Source organism: Sardina pilchardus, chromosome 3, assembly GCF_963854185.1.
Source record: "Sardina pilchardus chromosome 3, fSarPil1.1, whole genome shotgun sequence".
In the NCBI taxonomy this organism is placed as follows: domain Eukaryota; kingdom Metazoa; phylum Chordata; class Actinopteri; order Clupeiformes; family Clupeidae; genus Sardina; species Sardina pilchardus.
Genome location: NC_084996.1, coordinates 37,937,762 through 37,961,346, shown reverse-complemented (window position 1 = coordinate 37,961,346; position 23,585 = coordinate 37,937,762). Strand labels below are relative to the sequence as shown.

Sequence of the window (23,585 nt, the reverse complement as noted above, 5' to 3'; positions counted from 1 at the left end):
AAATGTAGAGAAACTGCCCTGGGAATATGCCTAAGAGATGACAGCTGTCAGGAAAAAAACAGATCCTGCCTGTTTCCCAAATGGATTTAGAATTTTACATAATTACTATAAAAACTGGAGGCCTGACACAGCCCACAACCAAAATCCAACCACATTTCTGTCAGTAGACAAAAAAGAAGAAAAAACCCCTTGATATTGTGTAAAGACATCAAGTCTGATAGAGGAGAGTTACGTTACTGTGTGTGTGTGTGTGTGTGTGTGTGTGTATGTGTGCATGAAAGCTTCCTTACAATGCAACAGTATTTTAAAACCTCTTCTCTCCTTCCTGTGTATTGACCACACTCTTCAGTTTTTCCCTCTTGGGTTGGCCTAGTTTTAGCACTAGGCTTCTCAAACAGAATTGGGAGCTTTCTCCAAATAAATCCGTTTTCAAAGGCGGTGTTTCTAATGAGCCGGCCATTTACCGTGGCTGATCGGCTAGGGTTGTACTGTCTCAGAAGCGAGCACTTTAAATCATGCTCTGCACCGTTCTATCATCCAACATGACTCTTCATCTCTGGCCTCAGAAAACCCCCTGTGAAACCTATTCTATTACTCTGTCACAGTGATTCTGAATGATCAGAAAACCCCGTGTGAAACCTATTCTATTACTCTGTCACAGTGATTCTGAATGATCAGCTGGCCTTCCCTGAACATCTGGCAGATGTTTTTGGGTCAAACTGTTAGCGGCCCCATCTGGCTTATACATGACTGAATATGGCACTCAAGTCCTGGTGCCGTCATCTCTCAGTCAAGGCCCATTAGCACTGAACGATCTTTGCAAATTAGCCAAGTGTGACACACAAAGAATGTGCTGGGTCATCAATAACCAAGTATACTATGCAAGGATTCATGTATAATCTAGGGTTATGGTTAGGAGTATGTCATAGATATATGTAACTTAACCAATATAAATATACAGTATATGCTACATACTATAATGACTATACTGTATATCGGTAGCCTACTGTCTGCAAAAATGAAGTATCATATAGCCTATCATATATGGTGCCACATATGAGTCGTATATCACATATCAATGGTGCTCAAAGCACTGGGAAACACTGTAAATCACTTTGTCATGTTTCCCAGATGGATCACCAGGAGTACGCCAAATCAAACTGAAACAGTTTGCCTCGTTCATCTGTTGTCCTCGGCTCGCAACATGTTCACCAAGCGCTGATCTTCCCTGTGGGTCGCAATGCCAGCAATATACATTCCTCTGGCCACAGCTAATCCTGGTCATCATGCAAGACTTGAGGAAACATGAGCCTTGATGTGTCATTTCATGAAGTGAATGCATAAGTAAACACGCAAATAAATAAATAAATAACAGGTGGCTTGTGTTACCGCGGGAATCTCGACGGCTCGGACATATAAATTGCGTGTCGATGGGATGTCATCACTGCTTGTAAAAAAAATGGCTTTCTGAAAGCCACATGCGTTCCTGTGAAGTGGTGTTTTGTCTGGAGCGGTTGGCCTGAAGCTTGGATATTAGTGGTAGCCTACATGAAGCTTCTCCATGTAATCTTCCAGTAAGGTACAGCTGTATGGACCTACTGTGTGTGCCAGTTCATCTGGATTACAGTGGCCAGGTGCTTGATCAGATCTAAGATTTATGAGGCTTTTGTGTATAGTGAAATTGTCTCTGCATGCACGAGAGTTTTCCTGCATTTGGCAGGAGAGAGCGCTGAAATATGGATGTGTTTACAGAAGGGTTACCTGCTAAAGCCACCACTCCTGCTTCACTGGCTCTGGTACAGGGACTTTAGATTTGATTAAGCTCTCGCAAAATATACAGATAGGGGATTTTTTCATCATGTTTACGGTCTTGTAACTACAAATTAAAAACGCTCATGGGCTTTCATGAAACACTGCAGATGCAGCGTGACCTGATTTGACCTTTAACATAAAGCTCATCAAATGCGCACACGCCTCCGGCATGACTGACTGAAAAGTATTAGGCCTACATATTATTATTATATTTCTATGTTACACATTTAACGTAAACCGGCATTGTTCATGATATCAATCTGAATGGGCCATACACAGAAAATGCCATCTATGAAACTATAGTTTAGTGTAGGTATACTACATTTTCATCAGTGTGTATCAACCAGTTTTATAGTGCTATGGGGACACTTCAACTTAAACAGACATTGCTGAGAGCAAATTTGCCTTAGATCTAGATGGTGATTTTCTCACATAGAGCTCATTCAGCGCCTGTGTGTGTGTGTGTGTGTGTGTGTGTGTGTGTGTGTGTGTGTGTGTGTGAGTGGTGAGAGCAGGTGTGGCCTGTGTGCACGTTTGCTTGCCCCTGCTGCGGGATTAATGCAGACGCGGCGTCAGGCGTAAGTCGCCCTCTTGCCCCAGTGCCCTGCGGTGCCACGAGTGATTCAAACAGAGATAATGTCTCCTAAGGAGGTGCGTATGAGATCATGCCTAAGCCCATGCCCTAAACACACAGTGGGTGAGGATGAGTCGCACCACGGAGAGCCAAGCGTGGCATTTGCTAAATCTCAGAGAGGCGGTCAGTGTGTGTTCTTTACAGAGAGAAGGAATAAGGATCGAGGAGAGAGGTTGAGAAGGGGCCTATGATGCCCAGGATACATGGACGTGAATCTGGGGACAGACAGCTCTCTGACCCCTGTGAATGTCAAAAAAGAAAAAAGGTAGAAATGTGACCATAGGACAATTGTACATGCAGTGCTGTGGGAATTACAGTGCAGTCTTCCCCACACCTCCTGACGTTCCTGTCTTTTGGGCCACAAATTCTCATGACAACTTGTTCAACCATTTTGCATGTAAAGACTTATGCTATGAACTAACAGTTACAAAAACATTGTGTTGAATGTCATTGTCATATACAGAGTGATGTAACGGCCAAAGACTTTAGAAATGTGGCTTCGCTGAACAGAAGGCTTCACAGCCACAAAACAGACTGGGCATGTTATCGGATGAAGAGTTTAATGATCAAAGACTGTGGTTACATAATGGCAAACAGTTTGGGCACGAGGCATTTGCATAAGTCTCTTGAACTGTGGAATTATCAGACTGCTGATGAAATATTGCTGTTAATTGGCATTTGGGGTTAGTTTGCAAAGGTTGCATTAGGTGAAAACACTCTGATTTCCATTATGTATCATGTTTTGTTTTCAGTCATTCATCATATTCTGTCATAATTCATGTACTTTCTTTATATACGTTTGTATAATATATCTATCTATCTATCTATCTCTCTATCTATCTCTCTATTTATCTATCTATCTATCTATGTATCTGTAACATCACAGGTGTTCCAGTCTTCACGTTTCCTTTCCTGCTGATTTGTCATCAGCTGTAATCCTGTTATGCTGCTGTTGTCGTGGCCACTGACGTGGAAGTGACTGCAGCAGATGATGATTAATGGGGTGAGACACAAGCTCAGTCCTACTAGCGGCAAAGACTCACACCAGGAACGATAACATTAAGACAACTTCCGGAATTTCCCAACTAACCCGGCTAATACATTGATTTGGCAAATTTGTATTCAGCTATGTGGTTAATACCCGGGGCAGTTAGTATGGTCACTTTGGTGCTTTTATCACTTCACTATTAACATTTTCACAGCAGTTAGTGCATTCTCAAAACAATTGGTGCAAACTGCAAAACCTAGTGGATTACCTGCAAAAGCACGTCTCTTGCTCAAAATGGACAGTCCATTCCTCAAAAGCAAGTATTCATGTCAATGACACTGCCAATGTCATCAAAACGAGAAGTCTTGACACCATCATTTAGGAGCAAGATAGTCAAACGGCTGTCATGTTTTCATTATATGACAGTTCAGTGTATTCCAATGCAAAAAAAAGGTCAGAACTCGGTGACACTACCTAAAAAGCTCAGGACAGTACTATACACTACTTGTACAGCCATTTGAATACTACAGTAAAGTTACACATTGCTGTAGTTAGGGGAGTAAGTAAGTACAAGACACTGAATACATACTGTACATTTCACATTTTTACTGTATGCTTTTTACAGTTATACAGCATTGTGACAGAATTTGATAACTAGTTCAACAATTTTGTATGTAATGACTCAAACAATGAAATGAAGACTATTAGTTTTATTGGGAACGACTCAGTATCCATAAGTATAGTTCATTTCGACTGACATGACATAAGCAAATGATGATCATCTTATAAAAAAGCAGTGAATTGTATAAAAGCAACTGATACATGCCCAAAAGCTTTTGCAATTTGTTCAGAGGAAGGAGAAAGTGCTATGATGTGCACAATAGCTAAATGTTGTGGAGGTTGAACCAATAGTTATGAGAATTTTCATTCTGACCTGAGAAAAGCACCAAAGCGACTAAGAAAAACTGTAATATGGTTTTGTTGCTTTTAACTGGCATTAAACACTGTCCTGCAGCTTATACACAATGCGGCTACATGACACGGCTACAGCTATAATGACATTAGCGTCCAGACTAACCAACGGTAAGGAAAGTCTCTCCTTGTTTATTTGACTTTTTTTTGTGAATGCCATCATGTAGTGTTACACATAAGGCTGATGGACTTCAGTTACCCCAGCATCATGCCATGTAGTCTCTAATCATGTTGATGGCCTAGTACTCAAAGTGGAAAGTTAAGTTTTGAAGGTTTCTTGGTGTTTCAAGCCCCGAACGTTGTCTTCAAGGCAGCACTGTCTGGCAGGTGCTAGGGTTGGGCATGACATGAGTTCAGGTTAGGGTTAGGGTTAGGGTTAGGTGCCTTGAAGTCGATGGTGGCAGTGCTGCCTGGAAGAGGACGTTGGGGGCTTAAAACACCATCGAGTGTTTTTGAGGTCCCTCCCAAGATCTGAACGTCCTGTGCTGATCCATTCAATGGGATTTACATAGTAGGAGTTATGTTGAATGGAATTGTGTTAACCTAGTGTACAAACCTAGGACGCAGACCATCAAATGGAAAGCTCCTTATAAGGGACATGAGGTTGGCCAGTAACACAGTTACTTCACTAAGCCTTCTCCCATGGAACTAGTGAGATACTACAGCAATCCAACATGGGGGACGCAAGCTAAACTAGCTTACAGGGACCACAAAGGTGCACTTGGCGCAGATTAAGGAGCTTGCTATCTGTAATTGGTTAAATAGGCTATCGTATATGGCCTGCATACTGTTATTTTGGTTTCACCCTTTGGACAAAAACTTCATAGCTTAGTGAAAATGTATCAGTTCTTCACTTGACACAAAATGAGACTCGTTTTCAGTTAGAAGGTTACGTTCAAAAACACACAAACTGGCAGAACTTGGCAAAAGATTTCTGCTGGATTCGACTTACAGTCTTCTTTATTTAAAAATGAACATTTGCGAGTAGAGAGAGTGATGAACCATTTAAGTCAATCATGACCTAATCCAACCCTGGCCATGCTGGGCCTTGCCAGGCGACCAAACAGCAAGCTGCCAACCAAGCCTGGTCCTATTGCGTAAGCTCTGGTGGATTCAACTGTCGTCTCAGTCCACGGGCACCAAATTAATTTCTGTAAACAAGGAGAAGCGGTTGTGTGTGAGATTAAAGCAGCCTTGTTGACAACCTGTGTCTCTTCCCAGTCATGTAATTACCGTCATAATTACCTGCTCTCACAGCAGTCCAATTACTCTGACAGCAGATGGCCGAATGATCTGCCTGGGACTCTACCCATGGCTCAGGCTGCATTGACTGGCACTGACGTTTTTCACTGTACACAGTAGTAGAAACAACGTGTGTCTCTCTCTCTCTCTCTCTCTGTGTGTGTGTGTGTGTGTGTGTGTGTGAGTGTGAGAGAGAGAGAGAGATAGAAAGAGAGTGTGTCAATAAATAATCTCCACCCTGAGAGATGTTCCACCATTTACTTATCAAACCATCTGTTTAATGTCTAATATGTTTCAATTGCCGCCCCCCCCCCCCCCCCCCCCGCCTAACCCCCACAAACCCCCCACCCCACCCCAAAACAGATTTTCTAAAATGACATTGTGTGTGCCAGTTCCATCATGAGCAAAAAAAAAAAAAAATGCAACCACTCAGCAATCCCTTTCCCTTGGTAGCCTGTGTTCCACCATAAGTTATGATCTCTGATTAGATTAGTGGGCATCTGGTTTGTTTACATGTGGGGATATGGGCATGTGAAGAGCGAGATCTGACCATTGTGCGTAGTTTGCTAAGCCTCTAGCGTAAGCAATTTAACATCCGGTCATGTGTAATACTTAAGAGCGTTCATTTAGTCGTGTTGAGTCGTAAAAAAAAAAACCTGCTGACCAGTCCCCAGTCCACCCATTTACCTGACCACAACAATAGCATGCCCTCCAACAGGTATGACATAGTTAATTAATCCTCCAGAAAGCTTGTCTGGATTTAAGACGAGATATCTTTAATCCTATTCAGCGCTAAGACGGAGACGTGTAGGTGGAGAGAGCTGATGGCTTTTCGCTCACACACAGACACCCAGAGAGGAGGGAGAGCAAGCGTGCACGTGTGAGGGCCGAGGAAGGAAAGAGCGAGAGAAGGAGGGAGACAAGAGAGATAGAGAGATAAAGAGAAGAGAAACACAGCAAGAAGCCACCCTCCTCTGACACACACACACATACACACATCACACACACAAAAGACAGACCCCGAGAAGCGCATCCGGGATGGGAAACAGCAAAAGCAGCGCCTTGTCCAAGGAGATCCTGGAGGAACTGAAGCTCAACACCAAGTACACCGAGGAGGAGCTCTTCACCTGGTACCAGAGCTTCCTCAAGGAGTGCCCCAGCGGGCGCATCACCAAGGAGCAGTTCGAGGGCATCTACGCCAGCTTCTTCCCGGACGCCAACTCCACCGACTACGCGCGGCACGTCTTCCGCAGTTTCGACACCAACGCCGACGGCACGCTGGACTTTAAGGAGTACATCGTGGCCCTGCACCTCACCTCGACTGGGAAGACCACGCGGAAGCTCGAGTGGGCCTTCTCGCTCTACGACGTGGACGGCAACGGCACCATTAGTAAAAATGAGATCCAGGAAATTGTCAAGGTGAGAGGGATGGGGAGAAAGTTATATTGCGTGTCGTAGATCTGATATCTCGACTGGTGTTGGACAATACTACTTTCGGCCTATATGGTAATAGTCTATGACTGGCAGTAGATCTGATGTATTGATTAGTATTGGTGGGCAACACTGCTTTATACCTATATGGTAGTAATTGGCAGCATTTAAGTCCTAACTAATTAAATTAGAAGCCCAGATTCAAATGCTAGGCAAAGTGCAAAGTGCAAGTCTAACTAAAGGTAGCTTAACACATTTAATAAGCTCCTAACCACAGACATTAGTGGGTCAACATAAAAGCTCTTGCATACCACATGTACTAGAACTTTGCTCATGAACTGGCTTTGCACATTGCACAGCATTTAAATTAGGGCCCTGGTGTATTTTCAATAAATACAAAATATGTCTTTAGTCGTTTTCACTGAAGCAAATCCTCAGTTAAGGTAATAAAATATATTTGCTGTGGAATATACTGTACTTTAATACAACTGGGTAATGAACATGAAGCGCTATTCTCAAGTGTCACAAGTGCAGGCTGAGTTCCAGATGGACACCTCTCTTCAGAAACACGGCAGTAGGATACGGGCAGCTCCCACTAGAGTGGATTTAGGTCATCCACAGTAAAGGTGCTCAGGAGAAGAACTGCTTAACCAGCTAATTAAGTCAATCTCTTAGTGCGTAGCCGACTAGGCTTCAATTGGATTATATTATTGCTGTGTTCTTCATATCAGATGGCTGAATCAGCTGCCATTTGACCCATGGAACAAGTGTGTGTCACGTTGTGTTTTGACGCAGGCGATATTCAACATGATCCCAACCGAGGACCAGGAGGATCTCCCAGAGGACGAGAACTCACCAGAGAAGCGAGCAGATAAAATCTGGAACTATTTTGGAAAGGAAGAAAATGGTAATTTGAGTATTCATTTCAACCAATACAGCCCCATAGCAGTTTTATTGATAATTATCACACCATTATAATGATCAGAATAATGAATGAAGTTATATGGTTTTGCTTATATGGTGTTTATGTCTCAATTTCAATACTGTTTACATAGTTTTGATTCAAAGCACCCACTTACTCAGTATTCCTAATAAAACTGATCATTGAGTGACTAATAGTTCTAATAATATCATTTTTATCGCAGATAAAATCAAAGAGGGGGAGTTTATACAGGGCGTGCTGGACAACCAGGACATCCTCCGGTTGATGCAGTACGATGAGCCTCAGAAGATCAAAAACAAACTGAGGGAAAAGACAAACTAAAATGCTCAGAGGATGACCTGGATCACTCATCCATCCGTCAACACAGTCAAGACTGTTCAAAAAGCCTCACTGTTCACACACACAGAAAACAGATACATACATACATACCCACACGAATACACTCCCTGACTCTATTTACAGATCGGGGCCCTGGATATGTGCAAGGCTAAGTGAGCACCACCATGATCACATCCGTGATAATTTCACTTTCCACATAGCATGTTCCAGTCAGTTCTAGGTCTTGGTTTGATCACGGAACTCTCTGCAGCTGTGGGGACTAGCGGGCCGTGGGAGAACCTGCAGCAGAGGTTCTAATAGAGTTCTGTTCAAACTAGATCTCAGTCCACTGAGTGGTTTCCAGCATCTCACACCGCTTATCTGTTAGCAACAATACCAGACAAAACCTCGACAGAGCTTGTGTAATGCTCTGGGTAACAACTGTCCGTCAGAAGAATCCTTTTAGAATCGATGATATTTTAGATCATTATGGACAATTGTCCTGAATAGATGGCTAGTTATGGTGTTGTATTGAAAAGTTGCCGAACAAGAGAATTTGCTCCTATAAGTGAATGTTTTCCAGTTACGCGGTGTGCTTTATAGGACTATTTTGATAGATATGTGCTGTCAGCAGAAGGCTAACCTACAACCCTACTTCTTCAACACATCCCACTGGATTCATAGACACTGGTTTGGACTCATTACGCCCATACAAATGTCTGCCTCAGAGTCTTGTGACCGTACTTGCCTTTTAGACCGGTGGAACGCTTGTGTGTTTTGCTTGGGTGACATAAACCTACTGACATTTCAGTAACTTCACACCTTGTTCAGGTGAGATGAGAAATGAAGTCACATTTTGCATACTTTGTACCAAGTAATTCCTTTCAAGGTACAGCACTGTAGTTTTGGTCTCCAAATCACTGCTGGTTATGTTAAATGAAGATGTGTTCACTTTTTATGGACCTATATGTTGCTTTTAATAAACAAAATCTAAATTCAGTCGATTCATTTTGCTTTGTTTTAAGAAAATGCTGCAAAGGACTATGCCTAGATGTATACCTTACAGGTTGTGAGAGGGACCGAATGAATGACTTTTAGAGTTAATTTGATGGGTTCCGATTGGAAAGGGAGATGTCCTCACGCAAGATGCTCATCATGGGTGAGGTTCTTATGTGCAATTTCTCTTTGACAAAGGCTCTGGGCTTTACTGCAGCTTTTGGGGTTAGGCCAAAAATACCGGGCTTAAGCATCTTCATCTGAAGGGTGACTGGCCCACACTAATACTCGTCCTGGTTCGGAGGCTCCCACCGGCCAATGACGATCAGCCAAAAGAGACAAGCCAAAAGGTTGACTTTCATCTGCTTAAGAGGGCAAATCCTATTTACTGAACTTCCAAGTCACCACAGGGGTTATCCATTTGTTAGGATAGACAACAAAACACAGGATTTGAAAACAAATGAGGTACAACAGTCATGTTACTCACAGTAAACAATGCCTTCATCTCAACCTGGATTATGAACACTGAAAATTTAAATATGAATATAAATATTAATATACACAAAATCAACAAGGATTTATTACATGTTTTCATTTTATTGTGGACAAATTCAAAAACAAACTTGACAATTTCATAAACGTTTGAGTTAATGAACACTGTGTTATGAGTGGAGACTGTTCACCAATTTAAAATCAACATTTTACAGAGATTATCGTAAAAATGCATTTTACAAACACATACACTTAATTGAACGACTGAGCCAAAAACACACAGAGACCACAGATCATTGACCACACTTATCTAACACAACAATGCAACATGGAGGATATATTCAGTGAAACGTCTCGTCTCGTTCTGAGAGGTCGGACCGGGAGTGGTTAACAACAAAGTTAACTCAAACATGCCCCACGTACACAAAACTCAAACCAGTTAAATAGTTTGCGCTGCCAGCCTCTGTATAGAAATATACAACATAAAGTAAAAAAAACCCAACAGGCCCAAAGGAAGAGGCAATATCATCTGATAACAGAACCACAACAGCACTACTGAACTGATGATGGGACACTTTTCTGAGGTATCATTTCAATGGAGATGCTGCCAGCAGTGTGATGCTGTTGAAGTAGGTCGAGTGGAGCGCTTACTACATGCTCACCCAGACAGAGATCTTCACGTGCCCATTCAACTCTGGGAACTTGAGCTCCACGTTAGTATCAGGTCATCAACTGATCAAGTTAGGGTTGTTGATTGGCTGTTGCCGACATTGCGTGCTGTACTGCGACGGAGGGCTTGTTTTTTTTTTTTTTTTTTTTTAAACAGCATTCAGCGCGTGTTGCGGCTGTTTCTGGCCAATTGTGCATTGCTGCTGAATCCTGCTTTACATTGTATTGGCTTAATTAGGCTTGGTCATTGAGCGGCCATTGTGGGAAGTACCCAACCAAAAGCATGGGCAAATTGGCATCTTTCCCTGTTTATACCTGAAAGTAAAATGCTGTGGCAGATATCCTGCCATGACAAGTTGATGATAAAATAACAGATGAAGCCACATGCTATTAAATGGTCACAGCATCATACTGCTATCACTGTTACTGAAGACATCTGTAACTGTAACATCGCTGGGTAGAAAGTCTCAGAACTCCTTGTGACAGTCTCTCGCTTTTGTCATGTGTTACGTCACGCTAAAACAAAAGTAAACACGATGCTTGTACACTGTGTTTTGGTGCAGTTTGCCAGTTCATCTAACCAAAACACAGCAACCTAATCCCACACATTCATTTGGGATTATCTCATGCTTTCACTATGAGGTCTGCATGAATTGCATGGATACACACCTAGGTGAAAGGCTGCCTGTGGCCTGACATGCCTTACGTCGAGTCAAATTCTCTGGTGGATTAATAACGTTTTTAGCAAAAATCTATTTTTTTTTGAGCAAACCAACATCAACAGACTTCTTGTAAACAGATATTTTAGGGACTTTGGATTTGCATGAGGGATTTGTGTTGCCACAATTGTGTGCCAATATCACTCTTTTGTTGTTTTTCTGTAATGGTAATAATATAAAAAAACAATAAACATGGATACCGAATGTATAGAGTTTATACAATAGAATTTATATAACGCGTATGCTAAGAGCACACCCCTCTGTGAAGAGTAAACAAAAACAAAACAAAAAATTGTTTGAAGAAAAATATAGCACAAACTGTATTTACAAATACATACAGGCATCAATTATATAGCTATGACATGGACTATATCACGAACATTCCAAGGCGTTTGACCTTTAGGCACTAAAAGGTGTACATTGTAACAAAAGCCACCATTTTAAGTCACATCTGCTGCACCTTTAACCTTTGGACTATGACCTGGGATCAGGTGACCCCTGCGCTGAACCTGGGTAACATTGTGCTGCTTACTGGGATTTGGCCTGATGAGAGAGGTGATGCACACGCCAACGATGGATGAAAAACTCCACCTTCAGCGGGTTACATTCTCACAGACAAGCCGACAGCTGAAGGGCCACACAGTTAATCTCGGGTGGCTGACGTGTCTGGGAACTATGTACTGGGTCAACGCGGTGGCACCAGTATCTGAAGTCAGAAGTCAGCTTGGGCAACAGTCCTGTGTCAGGTTCATATCTCAAAGGTTTGTTTTTGTTTAGATCTGGGAGACAGAGACAGCCAGCGAAGTTATCACATACTGTACACAGGCCACATACAAACCCGTGCTTGATTTAGGCTTGAGATTCATATCTAATCAAGATTTATCTATAAGGGTATCAATTAGTAATATAATGTAATATAACAGAATCTATGTAGTTGTCAATTATCAGTAAGAACACTAAACTACATGACTGCGTAAACAGTTCACAAATGCCAAAATAATGTTTTAGTCATTTTCCCCACAAAGTTTCACGTACTGTACATTCCTCTATGAAAAATTTGTATACATCTTTCAGTAAATTAAATCTATATAAATATATAATATTCATGCAGAATGTTATTCTTTTCTATTCATGTTCAGTGTTTGTCAAACAGTACGCCTAAGCCTAGTTTGATGTTTGATTTACGGAATGTTTTCTGAACTGTGCTCTCGATGCTCAATGAGACAAAATCACACAATTTTTACTTTCAAAGTCTGATATCTGCTGGTATCCATTTTGCTGTAGGTGGTGGGGAACTTCAAAATGGTGGAAGAGTATCATCCATGTGGACACAAATGTTATCGCCTCCCAAAAGTATGTCAAAAGCTTAAAAATGCTGTTAACTTCACTACTGACGGGCATCTTAAGCATTTTCTCTCAAAATGTCAAAATCACTGGACAGAGAGATGCTATTTCGTGTTTTTACCTTGCCTTGCCTGGCCTTTTTACCAATAAGGGTATACTACAAAAAGACAAGAAGAAATAAAACAAGACTGAAATAAAAAAGACAAGAATATAAGACTGAAGACGGAGAAAAAAAAAGAAATATTTCATTAAAGGAGAGGCCTGTGAGGAAAACTGCAGTGTTTGTAGAATTGCCATTTACACCGAAGCATGACGCCACTGTCATGATGTCACACCCCAGTGAAATCAGCTGCATGGTCAGTCCAGTAGAGGGCACCCTTTCGCTCTGCATCTTAACACTGCTGCAGTCCGGCTCAGACACTAGATGTATTATGGGAAGTGAAGTCCATGCTGACGCTGGCGGATGCCATGGATGATAAGAGTAGAGAGGGTAGAGTGCCTACAGAGAGGCATTACAGGACGCATGGGCCGGGAGACGGAGTGAGGGATCGAGGAAGAGGAAGAGGATGAGGAAGAGGAGAGGGGGAGAGTTGTACCTGCACGGGTCACAGCCACTCATGCACACCAGACCCAATTCCACCCGACGGGCCGGTCTGGCACCAGCAGGGACGGGCGTCCACTAAATGTCCATGTCCACAGGCCGCACGTCGCCCGTCTTGTGCTCCTGCACCCACAGCTCTCTGTCTTTGGCTGGGTCCACACTCTGCAGAAGCTGGTCAACAGGCTCCAAAGTCTGTCAACGCACAGGATATCAATCAATCAATCAATTGATCAATAAATTAATGAATCAATCAAGCAATCAATCAAGCAAACAACAAATTATCAGTGGCTCAGTCAGTCAATTAATCATTCATTCAGTCACTTAATTATTCACTCAATTAATCAGTCAGTCAATCATTATCAAACGCTAACAAGTGGGGCAGCTCGCCAACTTTGCAGTCAGTTCTTGTTTAAGTGTTGCGGCTGAATCAAGCAGAAGCCTGAGGTGACCTACACACTAATCAAGGAATCAGTGAATGAGCAATCATTAGTCACGCTTCCAGCGCAGCCGGACAGATAGACGACTCCCCCACGTTCCCAGTGAAGGTGAAGAATGAGCAGTCTGTGTGGAGCTGTGATGTGTGTGTGTGTGTATGTGTGTGTGTGTGTGTGTGTGTGTGTGTATGTATGTGCTTTGTGAGTGTGTGTATGTGTGTGTGTGTGTGTGTGTGTGTGTGTGTGTGTGTGGACCTGTACTGTGCTTTACGTGTGTGCGTGTGTGTGAGTGGACCTGTACTGTGCTTTGTGTGTGTGTGTGTGTGTGTGTGTGTGTGTGTGAGTGTGTGTGTGTCTGTGTGTGTGTGTGTGTGTGTGTGTGTGTGTGTGTGTGTGTGTGTCTGTGTAGACCTGTGCTGTGGGGGGTGTATTTGGCACTGGGCCTGACTCCCTCCAGCCCTCCAGTGTGAGAAAGAGAGCCTGACAAAGACCTGAATCAGTTACAGTCCCATTGGTCCCAGTGGAGTGGCTGCCGGCCAGTGAAGCCTGGTGATGCTCAGAGATGTGAGGGTTGAGAAAGACACCCCTGAATCTGAATGATATGAGTGTGTTGTGAGTGATGTCTCTCTCTCCCTCCCTCCCTCCCCTCTCTCTCTCTCTTTCTCCCTCCCTCCCCCTCTCTCTCTATCTCTTATGCTAAACTGGGAATGCTCTCATTTAGAGTTTGGGAGGTTATCTGGAGCACACCCCTGAATCTGAATGAGCAAGCTGTGCTCAGACCCGTCGGTGACGGTGAGTGAGTCTGAGGAGGCACTCCGAATGTAAAGCCCATCGGTGAGTCAGCGGCTTTGGACTGGGTCTCCCCGGCTCCAGTCCCAGAGCACTAGCACTGTCTACACAGTACTATCTAGTCATAAGCAACAGAACTGCGTAGACACACAGAGACTATACTAATATTGCACTATTCTCACCCTCTTGCCAATTGTATCTTGCCTGTGCCTGTTGAGGTGTCCACGACCATGGCAACCTGACACGGACAAGAAGGCGGACATTGCCGGCCGGACGCCCCCTCCAGACAGTTGCATTCCCACCCATAGTGTCTATTTATTGCAAATGAGCATACTGTATTTATTCTTATACGTAGCCTTATTCCACTGCCCTTAATTCTATTCTTACTGGTCTGTATTTTTATTCTTTTTATGTTATTGTTGAGTGTTGTACTTTGAGAGCAAATATTAACCGGAATCAAATTCCTTGTTTGTTTACGCAAACCTGGCCAATAGAGCTGATTCTGATTCTGATTCTATCTATAATGAGGATGATAGAGAGAGATGATGTACTGTACACCTCCACAAAGTCTAAAGAGATGGGGATGCTGGCGACTGACTCTCTGTTGAATGGCTTCTCTGCACATTACTGGTGACAACTGCCTGTCTAAAGGGCAGTTCACACTAACCAAGATAACGATAATGGTGTCATTCTTACTAATATGAATGACATTGTCCACACATAAACTATAACGATTACGACATGAAGAACAATTTAGTTGGGGATCACTCTCAGAGTGATTTTGAGAACGATAAAAAGCTGGCAGCCAATCAGAATACATCAAATTTCCATCACATTCACCAACAGAAGGAGAGCCTTTCCATATCGTTAGTCAGTGGACGCTTTTATTGTTATGATTATAGTTAGCGTTATCGCTCTTGTTGTGAATGGTCCTTAGCACTGCAGTATTGTAGGGTTTACATACTTTACAAAGTCTTTAGTCTACTGGGATTTCCTACTGAGACAGACCTTAATGATTCAGTAACACGTAACATTTTACATGGCCGATGCAATACTGTGCAACCAAGATTTCAGGGTAGATTATTTCCATTGTTGAAACACAGTCATGTTTCTAATGTTTAAGATGGCCATGGAAATTCTCCTGATATCTTAACAGTTTACTGATGTGACAGCGGCAAAAAATGGCATCTACTATTGATAGATGTCATTAGTCTGGCTATCACCAGACTTGTCATCTTTTGAGATTGAACATAGTCTGGGGAGTCTGCAGTGTATTTCTACTGCACAAGAGACTTGATTAATGGACATAGTTCAAATGACTCTGTATGCTTGGATAGCCCTTCAACCAATGAGACCCACGATCCGGGTGCGCCTGGTGGATAAGCCTGTTTGTGATTGGTTCCAGCAAATGTGGAACGGAAGCAGAAGAAATGAACGTGCAAGTTTCCAGCCTGAGCTGCAGGACGAAATCCAATCGCCGGCATGTTGGGCTCGTGAAATTCTCATGATATCTTAACAGCTTACTGATGTGACTAAGGCACACATGTGCTTCTGCTATTGAGAGATGGCATGTCAGTAGCATCCAGTGCCAGCCTGCTGAGAAGCATGCGTGGGTGTGATGGAGAGACTTTGGACTCACACTTTGGTTGAACATGTCGGTCTCGTGCCTGAGGGTGGTGTACTGACGCAGGTGCTGCTGGACAAACTCCACCCGCTCCACCTCCAACCGCTCCAGCTCCTGCAGAGGGACCAAGAGGTCAAGGGTCAGGATTAATGATCTGATAAACTGATAAACACTGTCCAACACCACACAGATAACACTGTCCAACATCACACTGATAAACACTGTCCAACACAAACACTGTCCAACATCACATAGATAAAACACTGTCCAAACACACAGTGCCCTAATGTCAATGGCAAAGAAGTGCAAAGTCTGTCAACAGGTCAGGCAAAATTCTCATGCATAAACTGTAGCTATTGTGAGGCACATGGAGGCTTTGAGCTGGCGTATTAATTTTACGCTTAAGGTCTGGCCCATGGTATTTAAGTTAGCAAATTGTGTTTGCCTAATTATTAAATCAGCTCTAATTAGACTTCAGCCATTGCACTTTGCCCATCTTTGAAATTAGGGTCCACTGTCCTAAAAACATGGCAGGATCTTAACTACTAACTAGTGACTTTTTACTTTGCACGTACCAAACCAGACGTGACCATCTCCTCAAACCACTTGGACTGGGCCTGGTTGTAGAGGTCCACGCAGCGCATGAGGTCATCTCCTGTGAGAGGGACAGAGCAGGCAGGCAGGTCAGCGAGGCAGTACTCTACGTCACCAGTAGGAGGCAGCCTGTGGCCACTGAAGGCGGCCTGCTGTTGAATGCAGCACATCATGAGCGAGCAGAGAGGAAACTGCAGTGTCCGGCGCATACGCTCACGCTAACACAGCACATCGTATTACCGTTAAGAGGAGCGAGGGAGAGATAGCACTGAGGAGAGAAATACAGAGTGAGAGAAAGCAACAGAGCAAAGCATGTGTGTGAGTCCTCTGAGTGTGTGTGTGTGTGTGTGTGTGTGTGTGTGTGTGTGTGTGTGTGTGTGTGTGTGTGTGAAAGAGAAATAGAGAGAAAGAGAAAGAGAGAAAGAGAGAAAGAGAGAGAGAGAGAATGAGAGCATGTGTAACTGAGAATATGAGAGAGAGAGGAAGAGACAGGCAGTGTCTCTGTGTTCTGTTGAGGGTGTGTGTGTGTGTGTGTGTGTGTGTGTGCGCAGGCGGACGGGCGGGATGGAGGGAGGGAGAGCACCAGACCAAGTGAGGATATTCGCGGAGCAGAAATGAGCCTGTCTGAAATAAGAACACATTTTAATCTGTATGGAAATGAGAAACAGACCCCCTGTCTAATGATATGCATTCGTTTCGCCCCCGTCCCCGTCCCCGTCTTCCTCCTCGTCTTCCTCCTCATCTTCAGCAGCGCAGCATTGTGCAGAACCGAGCCGAGCCGAACGCGCTCATTATTAGCCCCCGTGTGTCCCTATACACACACACTGGGTAAGGAGCTTTAATGCAGGACCATTGATTAGGCCTCAGCCTGGGAACTGTGACCGACTCCAGCAGTGGGAGGACAGACAGAGGAGGAGGAGGAGGAGTAGGAGGAGGAAGAGGAGGAGGACCAGACCGGGGGTGGTGATGGGTGGGGGTGGCGTTGGCGTTCAAGAGACAGATAAATCCATGAGGTCGTGAGGTTTGGGGAATAGAGAGGAGGAGGAGGAGGAGGGGAGAGGGGATGGGGGGGGTGCTCTCCTGCAAAGATGAAGCAACTAGCAACCTGGAGTTCAACGCACACATACAAACACACACACACACACACACACACACACACACACACACACACACACACACACACACACACACACACACACACACACACACACACCACACACACACACCACACATACACACAGACACACACTCACTCAACAGACACACAACTGTTGTTGCACAACACACAACGACACACAACATTACCCCCACTGTCTGTCTCAGAGACTGCAGGGGAGTGGAGGGGTGGTTCTGGGTGAAAGATCTTTGTGAGAATGCATTTAAAGAGGAAAAGATGATCATTCGTTTCAGCAGTGTTTTGCAATTCTGCCCGTTTCCTCGTCCAATTATTTGCTCGTGGGAAAGTGCATGTGTGTGCAAACAGAAACACATGTGATAACTGGACATGTGCTGTAGATATGCTGGACAACATGTGGGAGAGTGTGTCTGTCCTGTCTATGTATATACTTATATAGTGTGTGTGTGTGTGTGTGTGAGAGAGAGAGAGAGTGTGAGTGTGAGTGTGAGTGTGAGTGTGAGTGTGTGTGCGTGTGTTTGTGTGTTTGTGTGTTTGTGTGTGAGTTTTTGTGTGTGTGTGTGTGTGTGTGTGTGTGTGTGTGTGTGTGTGTGTGTGTGTGTGTGTGTGTGTGTGTGTGTGTGTGTGTGTGCGCGTGTGTGTGTACAGCACCACCTGTAATAGATGACGCAGTTCATCAGCCTGAGAAATACTGCCATCATAAAAATCTGTTAGCTATTCTGTTTGTGTGCACATACAGCACACAAACACATACACACAGACACACACACACACACATATGTGTGTACGTGGTGGTATGGTTCTGGATTACAGAGCTGAATTGACTGTGTGTGTGTGTGAGTGAGTCTATTCTTGTGCAGCATAGGTCAACAAGTGCATGTCTGTAAACACACACACACACACACACACATTTCTTGCATTGCACATGCACACCCGCGCCATTCCCTGTCCCCCTGGGGTTGGATTCCCCCTCATCAGAGCGTGTGAACCGCACGCTGGACGAGTCTCCCCCCCCCCCCCCCTCCTCCCCCTCCCCCTCCCCCTCCTCCTCCTCCTCCTCCTCCTGTCGCTGCGCCCCCACTGAGCTGGGCCGGAGCAGGATGGGAGCAGCATTGACACCGTCGCTGGGGGCGGCCAACAGATTAGCATTCTGGGCCGCGGCTAGCAGTCCCCCGCTCCCGCCGGGCCCATTAGAACCGTAAAAATAGATCAGCCCAGCCTTCCCCAACACCGCTTGAACAGAACCGGTACAGTTCCACTCGCCTCAGTGTGGGGGTCTGAACTTCTGCCAAGAACTCCTCTCTCTCTCTCTCTCTCTCTCAGTCTCTCTCAGTCTCTCTCTCTCTCTCTCTCATCCTACCAACTTCTCACATTTTTGTCGGTTGCTGTTCTTTTCCTCTCGCTCTTTTCCGCCCCCCTCTTCCTCTCTTCCCTTTCTCTATCCCTCCCTCCCTCCCTCTCTCTCTCTCCTCCTTTTCTCTATCCCTCTCTCTCTCACTCCAACAGTAGGCCTATGTTTTCCACCTTGTCCATCACGCCTCCAGCCCGACCATAAAAACACTGCGGGAACTTTCCCTACCCCCCCCCCCCCCCCCCCCCCCATTCATATAACGCAGTGCAAGCACTTACAGCAATAACAACGGCAGGCGAGAGAAAGAGATGGAGAGAGAAAGAGAACGAGAGAGAAAGAGAAAGAAAGAGAGAGAGAGATGGATGCTCCTGCGCCAAGAGTGGGCTCTGGGAAGCAGCTTACGCAACACAAAAGACGAGTTCACTCTCGACGCTGGCGAAGGCTTAGTCCTGCAGAAAGAGGACTCCGAAGCTCCACCAACGGGGTGAGCAGGAGGAGAGCAAGGAGAGGGGGATGAGAAGAGGAAAAGAGTGAAAAAAGGGAGGGATAGAGAGAATGAGAGAGGAAAGAGGGAAGGCAGAGGTAAAAAAAAGAGAGAGAGAGGGAGACAGAAGGAAAGAGAGAGAAACAGAAAGAGAGAGAAACATAGAGAGAGAGAGAGAAACAGAGAGCGAGAGAGAGAGAGGGAGTGATAAGAAGAATGAAAGAGGAGAGGAAAGAGATGAGGATGCTGTGGGACTGAGTTTGTGGGCTGTGAGAGCTGCAGATCAGCATAACAATGCAGGATCCTGGAGAGTTCACCAGGACACACTCTGCCTCAGCTCAGTGTTATAAACGCAGCCAGACCCTGATAATGGCTCCCCATTGGCAGCACAACAACGGGCAGGTAATGGCCGACAACGTTCTGCTGAGTTTCCAGAACATTTCAGCATAGTGCAGTGCAGTGACTACAGGCGTATCATTACGCATGAGTTAGACCGCTGAACTCACCAGAAATGAAATGTATATATATCAGAGTACACAAAAACACACCACGTCAAATAAAAAACTCATTTAAAAGTTAGAGCAGTAAAAGGCAGAAACGTTGGGAGGAATGGCACTGCTCCAGGACACCTGTGGGGAGGCTGTGCGCAGAGCTGGGCTGTGAGACCCCTCACCCAAATAAAAACGGACCCAGCAGTGACAACTGAGATTTAAAAGCACGGCTTGCGATTCTGGAGAAAGGAGCCAGATATTTCAGCTCGACAGCAAACGAGTGCTCTGCTCTCCCTCCTCACACAGGAGTGGAAGAAGGCTACTTGTGCATGCACTGCATGGTTTAGTCTGATGTAGTAGTTTCTCAATTACTTCTTTAGAACATGACAATGATCGATACAAGAGCATATCTCTTACTATACAATTCAGACAAAACACATTGGATGAGGTGTGGAGAGTGGCCATCCTCATAGTCTCATGATTGATTTTATCGGGTGAACTGTGTGCCAGGTGATTATCTAGTAATGCAGGGAGAATGGCACTGTCTCATTTGATTTAACACTAGGATTGGCTCAAATTCACAACAACCACCAAAAAGCGTTGAGCTAAGCAGAGACAAGGCAGTAGATCTGCTGCTGCTCCATATCCATCAGCAGATTTGAGGAACCAGAAGCATTAGTTGTGCTTTGGGTGTGCGCTGTCTTTGCAGTGCTTGAAAGGCTCAGGTACAGTACGCGTCTTACCTGCTTGCGTGGATTTGCGCCGGGCCTTCTTGATGTCCTCCTCGGTCTTGTTGCTCAGCTTGATCTCCAGCTGCTGGGTCTTCACCTCCAGGTCTTTCTGCCGGTCAGCCAGGGCTTTGCGGGCCTGAGAGAAGAGAAGAGAAGAGAAGAGAAGAGAAGAGAAGAGAAGAGAAGAGAAGAGAAGAGAAGAGAAGGGCTCAATAAAAGCTTCAACCTGAGCAACCGCTGAACTCACACACTCCCGATGACACAAAACCACTGATAGCCCAGTGAGCCTTCATGAGTTCCTGGGTCATGGGGTGCCATACTGTACAACCCACCAACTAAGTTAAGTTACTTTATCTGTCCTGGGGGTAGTGTACACAAACAAACAAACAAACACACACACACACACACACACACACACACACCACACACACACACACACACACACACCACACACACACACCTGCCGCCCTCAGACTCACTAGTTAGCGTCTAAGGGGAGGTGACAGTAGACACAGAGTAACACAGCTCTATTCTGCCCTCTATCCCCATGGAACAGCACGCTCCTCAAGCATGAAGCCCCACGCTTTACATTACATTATTTCATGAACGGCAGGCGGATAATGTTCTTATTACGTTTCCTCTGATACTTTGAAATTGAAATGCAGCACTGTGACTGGCCCATTGTCATGGCTTAATCACGGCAGCCCTCATCGGCGCTGGAGAGAGCTGCGCCGGCGGGAGTAAAGTCGCGCACTTCGCTTCCCCGCGGAGCCCAACTCTCCAGGCACCTGACCCAGTATTTTTTACCCACCCTCACACCCTCACCGTGAGGCCAGGGGCTTCCTCTGAGAGCAGGCTGAAAGGGGTTGACTTGTTGGAAACGAGCGCACGTTAGCGCGGTGTGATCGGGTGCGACACAGACAGGAGTGTGATGAGGTGAGACAGCCAGCCCACAGAGAGAGAGAGAGAATGAGAGAGAGAGAAAGAGAGAGAGAGAGAGGGAGAGAGAGAGAGAGAGAGAGAAAGAGAGAGAGAGAGAGAGAGAGAGAGAAAGGGCTCCGCTCGGGTTTGGTCGTGACTGAAACCTTCTCTGTTTACACTCTGGCATCATGGGGGAAAAAGCTAGAGGACTCAGTCATGATCAAGACTGGTGAAGACAAACCTGTCTGTGGCTACCGGCCCTAACATCAGCATGTCTCTGTTTCTTCAGACTAAGACCATGAGATTGTAAATGGTACATGGATTGCATTTCTTCATTTTTTATAATTTCATGCCTCATATTTTTACAATTTCATGCCTGTAATCGATTCCACAATGACCTTTCCTGCATTTCTTTCTTAATTTTTAACAATTCACTTTCACTCGTTAACACACACTCTCACACACTGTCTGTAAAGGTTTGTTTGTTTCTTAATTTGTATCCGTTTGTGACTCTTTTTTTGCCTTCTGTGTCCTTTGTGTATTTTTTGTTTCTTGTGTCTTTTGTGTATTTTTGTATTATTTATGCATACCTGACTGCAAGACAAGTTTCCCTGAGGGGACAATAAAATTCACCTAACCTAACCTAACCTAAAGTAAAAGAGATCAAGCCAAGAAAACACCATTCAAACTGTAATGGATTATACAATGATCTTGCTGTCCGTAGTTCCTCCATGTTTTTTCTCCTCTGCACTTGACCTTTGACCTTACAGGTTTTGTCCACTGATAAATACAGTAACATAGAACTTCGCCCACTGCTCAAGTCTATTGACGGGCTGGACGCAGCTGTGCCTTTCAGACAGACAGTATGTGTTGTAGAGCCGAGGCAGTGTTAAGAGGAGACAGCATGTGTTGCAGAGGCAGTGTTAAGAGGCAGTGTTAAGAGGAGACCGCATGTGTTGTAGCAGCAGTGTTAAGAGGAGACCGCATGTGTTGTAGCAGCAGTGTTAAGAGGAGACAGCATGTGTTGTAGAGGCAGTGTTAAGAGGAGACAGCATGTGTTGTAGAGGCAGTGTTAAGAGGAGACAACATGTGTTGTAGAGGCAGTGTTAAGAGGCATGGTTAAGAGGAGAGCGCATGTGTTGTAGCAGCAGTGTTAAGAGGCAGGATTAAGAGGAGACAGCATGTGTTGTAGCAACAGTGTTAAGAGGCAGGATTAAGAGGAGACAGCATGTGTTGTAGCAACAGTGTTAAGAGGCAGGATTAAGAGGAGACAGCATGTGTTGTAGCAACAGTGTTAAGAGGCAGGGTTAAGAGGAGACCACATGTGTTGTAGCAGCAGTGTTAAGAGCAGTGTTAAGAGGAGACAGCATGTGTTGTAGCAACAGTGTTAAGAGGCAGGGTTAAGAGGAGACCACATGTGTTGTAGCAGCAGTGTTAAGAGCAGTGTTAAGAGGAGACAGCATGTGTTGTAGCAACAGTGTTAAGAGGCAGGGTTAAGAGGAGACCGCATGTGTTGTAGCAACAGTGTTAAGAGGCAGGGTTAAGAGGAGACAGCATGTGTTGTAGCAGCAGTGTTAAGAGCAGTGTTAAGAGGAGACAGCATGTGTTGTAGCAGCAGTGTTAAGAGGCAGGGTTAAGAGGAGACAGCATGTGTTGTAGCAGCAGTGTTAAGAGCAGTGTTAAGAGGAGACAGCATGTGTTGTAGCAGCAGTGTTAAGAGGCAGGGTTAAGAGGAGACAGCATGTGTTGTAGAGGCAGTGTTAAGAGGCATGGTTAAGAGGAGAGCGCATGTGTTGTAGCAACAGTGTTAAGAGGCAGGGTTAAGAGGAGACAGCATGTGTTGTAGCAGCAGTGTTAAGAGGAGAGCGCA

General features: G+C 44.8%; 2 protein-coding genes and 1 long non-coding RNA gene across 4 annotated transcripts in view; 1 reads left to right on the top strand and 2 right to left on the bottom strand.

The window, feature by feature from the left end:
- Positions 1-5,432: 5,432 nt before the first annotated feature.
- LOC134076287 (uncharacterized) lies at positions 5,433-7,048 on the bottom strand. Its single transcript, XR_009938590.1, has 3 exons — positions 6,776-7,048; positions 5,652-5,802; positions 5,433-5,557 (listed from the first exon to the last, which is right to left on the bottom strand). It is a non-coding gene; the product is annotated as an uncharacterized LOC134076287 (long non-coding RNA).
- rcvrna (recoverin a) lies at positions 6,641-8,462 on the top strand. Its single transcript, XM_062531277.1, has 3 exons — positions 6,641-7,067; positions 7,875-7,986; positions 8,225-8,462. Exons 1-3 carry the CDS (start codon positions 6,687-6,689, stop codon positions 8,341-8,343), a joined length of 612 nt encoding a protein of 203 aa, XP_062387261.1. The 5' UTR covers positions 6,641-6,686; the 3' UTR covers positions 8,344-8,462.
- Positions 8,463-9,928: 1,466 nt separating this feature from the next.
- The window catches only part of gas7a (growth arrest-specific 7a), a 47,910-nt gene continuing 34,253 nt past the window's right edge, over positions 9,929-23,585 (bottom strand). For both annotated transcript variants that reach the window (XM_062533186.1, XM_062533185.1), the window contains 4 exons: positions 20,807-20,930; positions 16,584-16,663; positions 16,024-16,122; positions 9,929-13,353 (listed from right to left, as the gene is read on the bottom strand). In XM_062533186.1, coding sequence (XP_062389170.1) covers positions 13,240-13,353; positions 16,024-16,122; positions 16,584-16,663; positions 20,807-20,930 — 417 coding nt within the window. In that variant the 3' untranslated portion in view covers positions 9,929-13,239. The remainder of the gene's footprint in view (positions 13,354-16,023; positions 16,123-16,583; positions 16,664-20,806; positions 20,931-23,585) is intronic.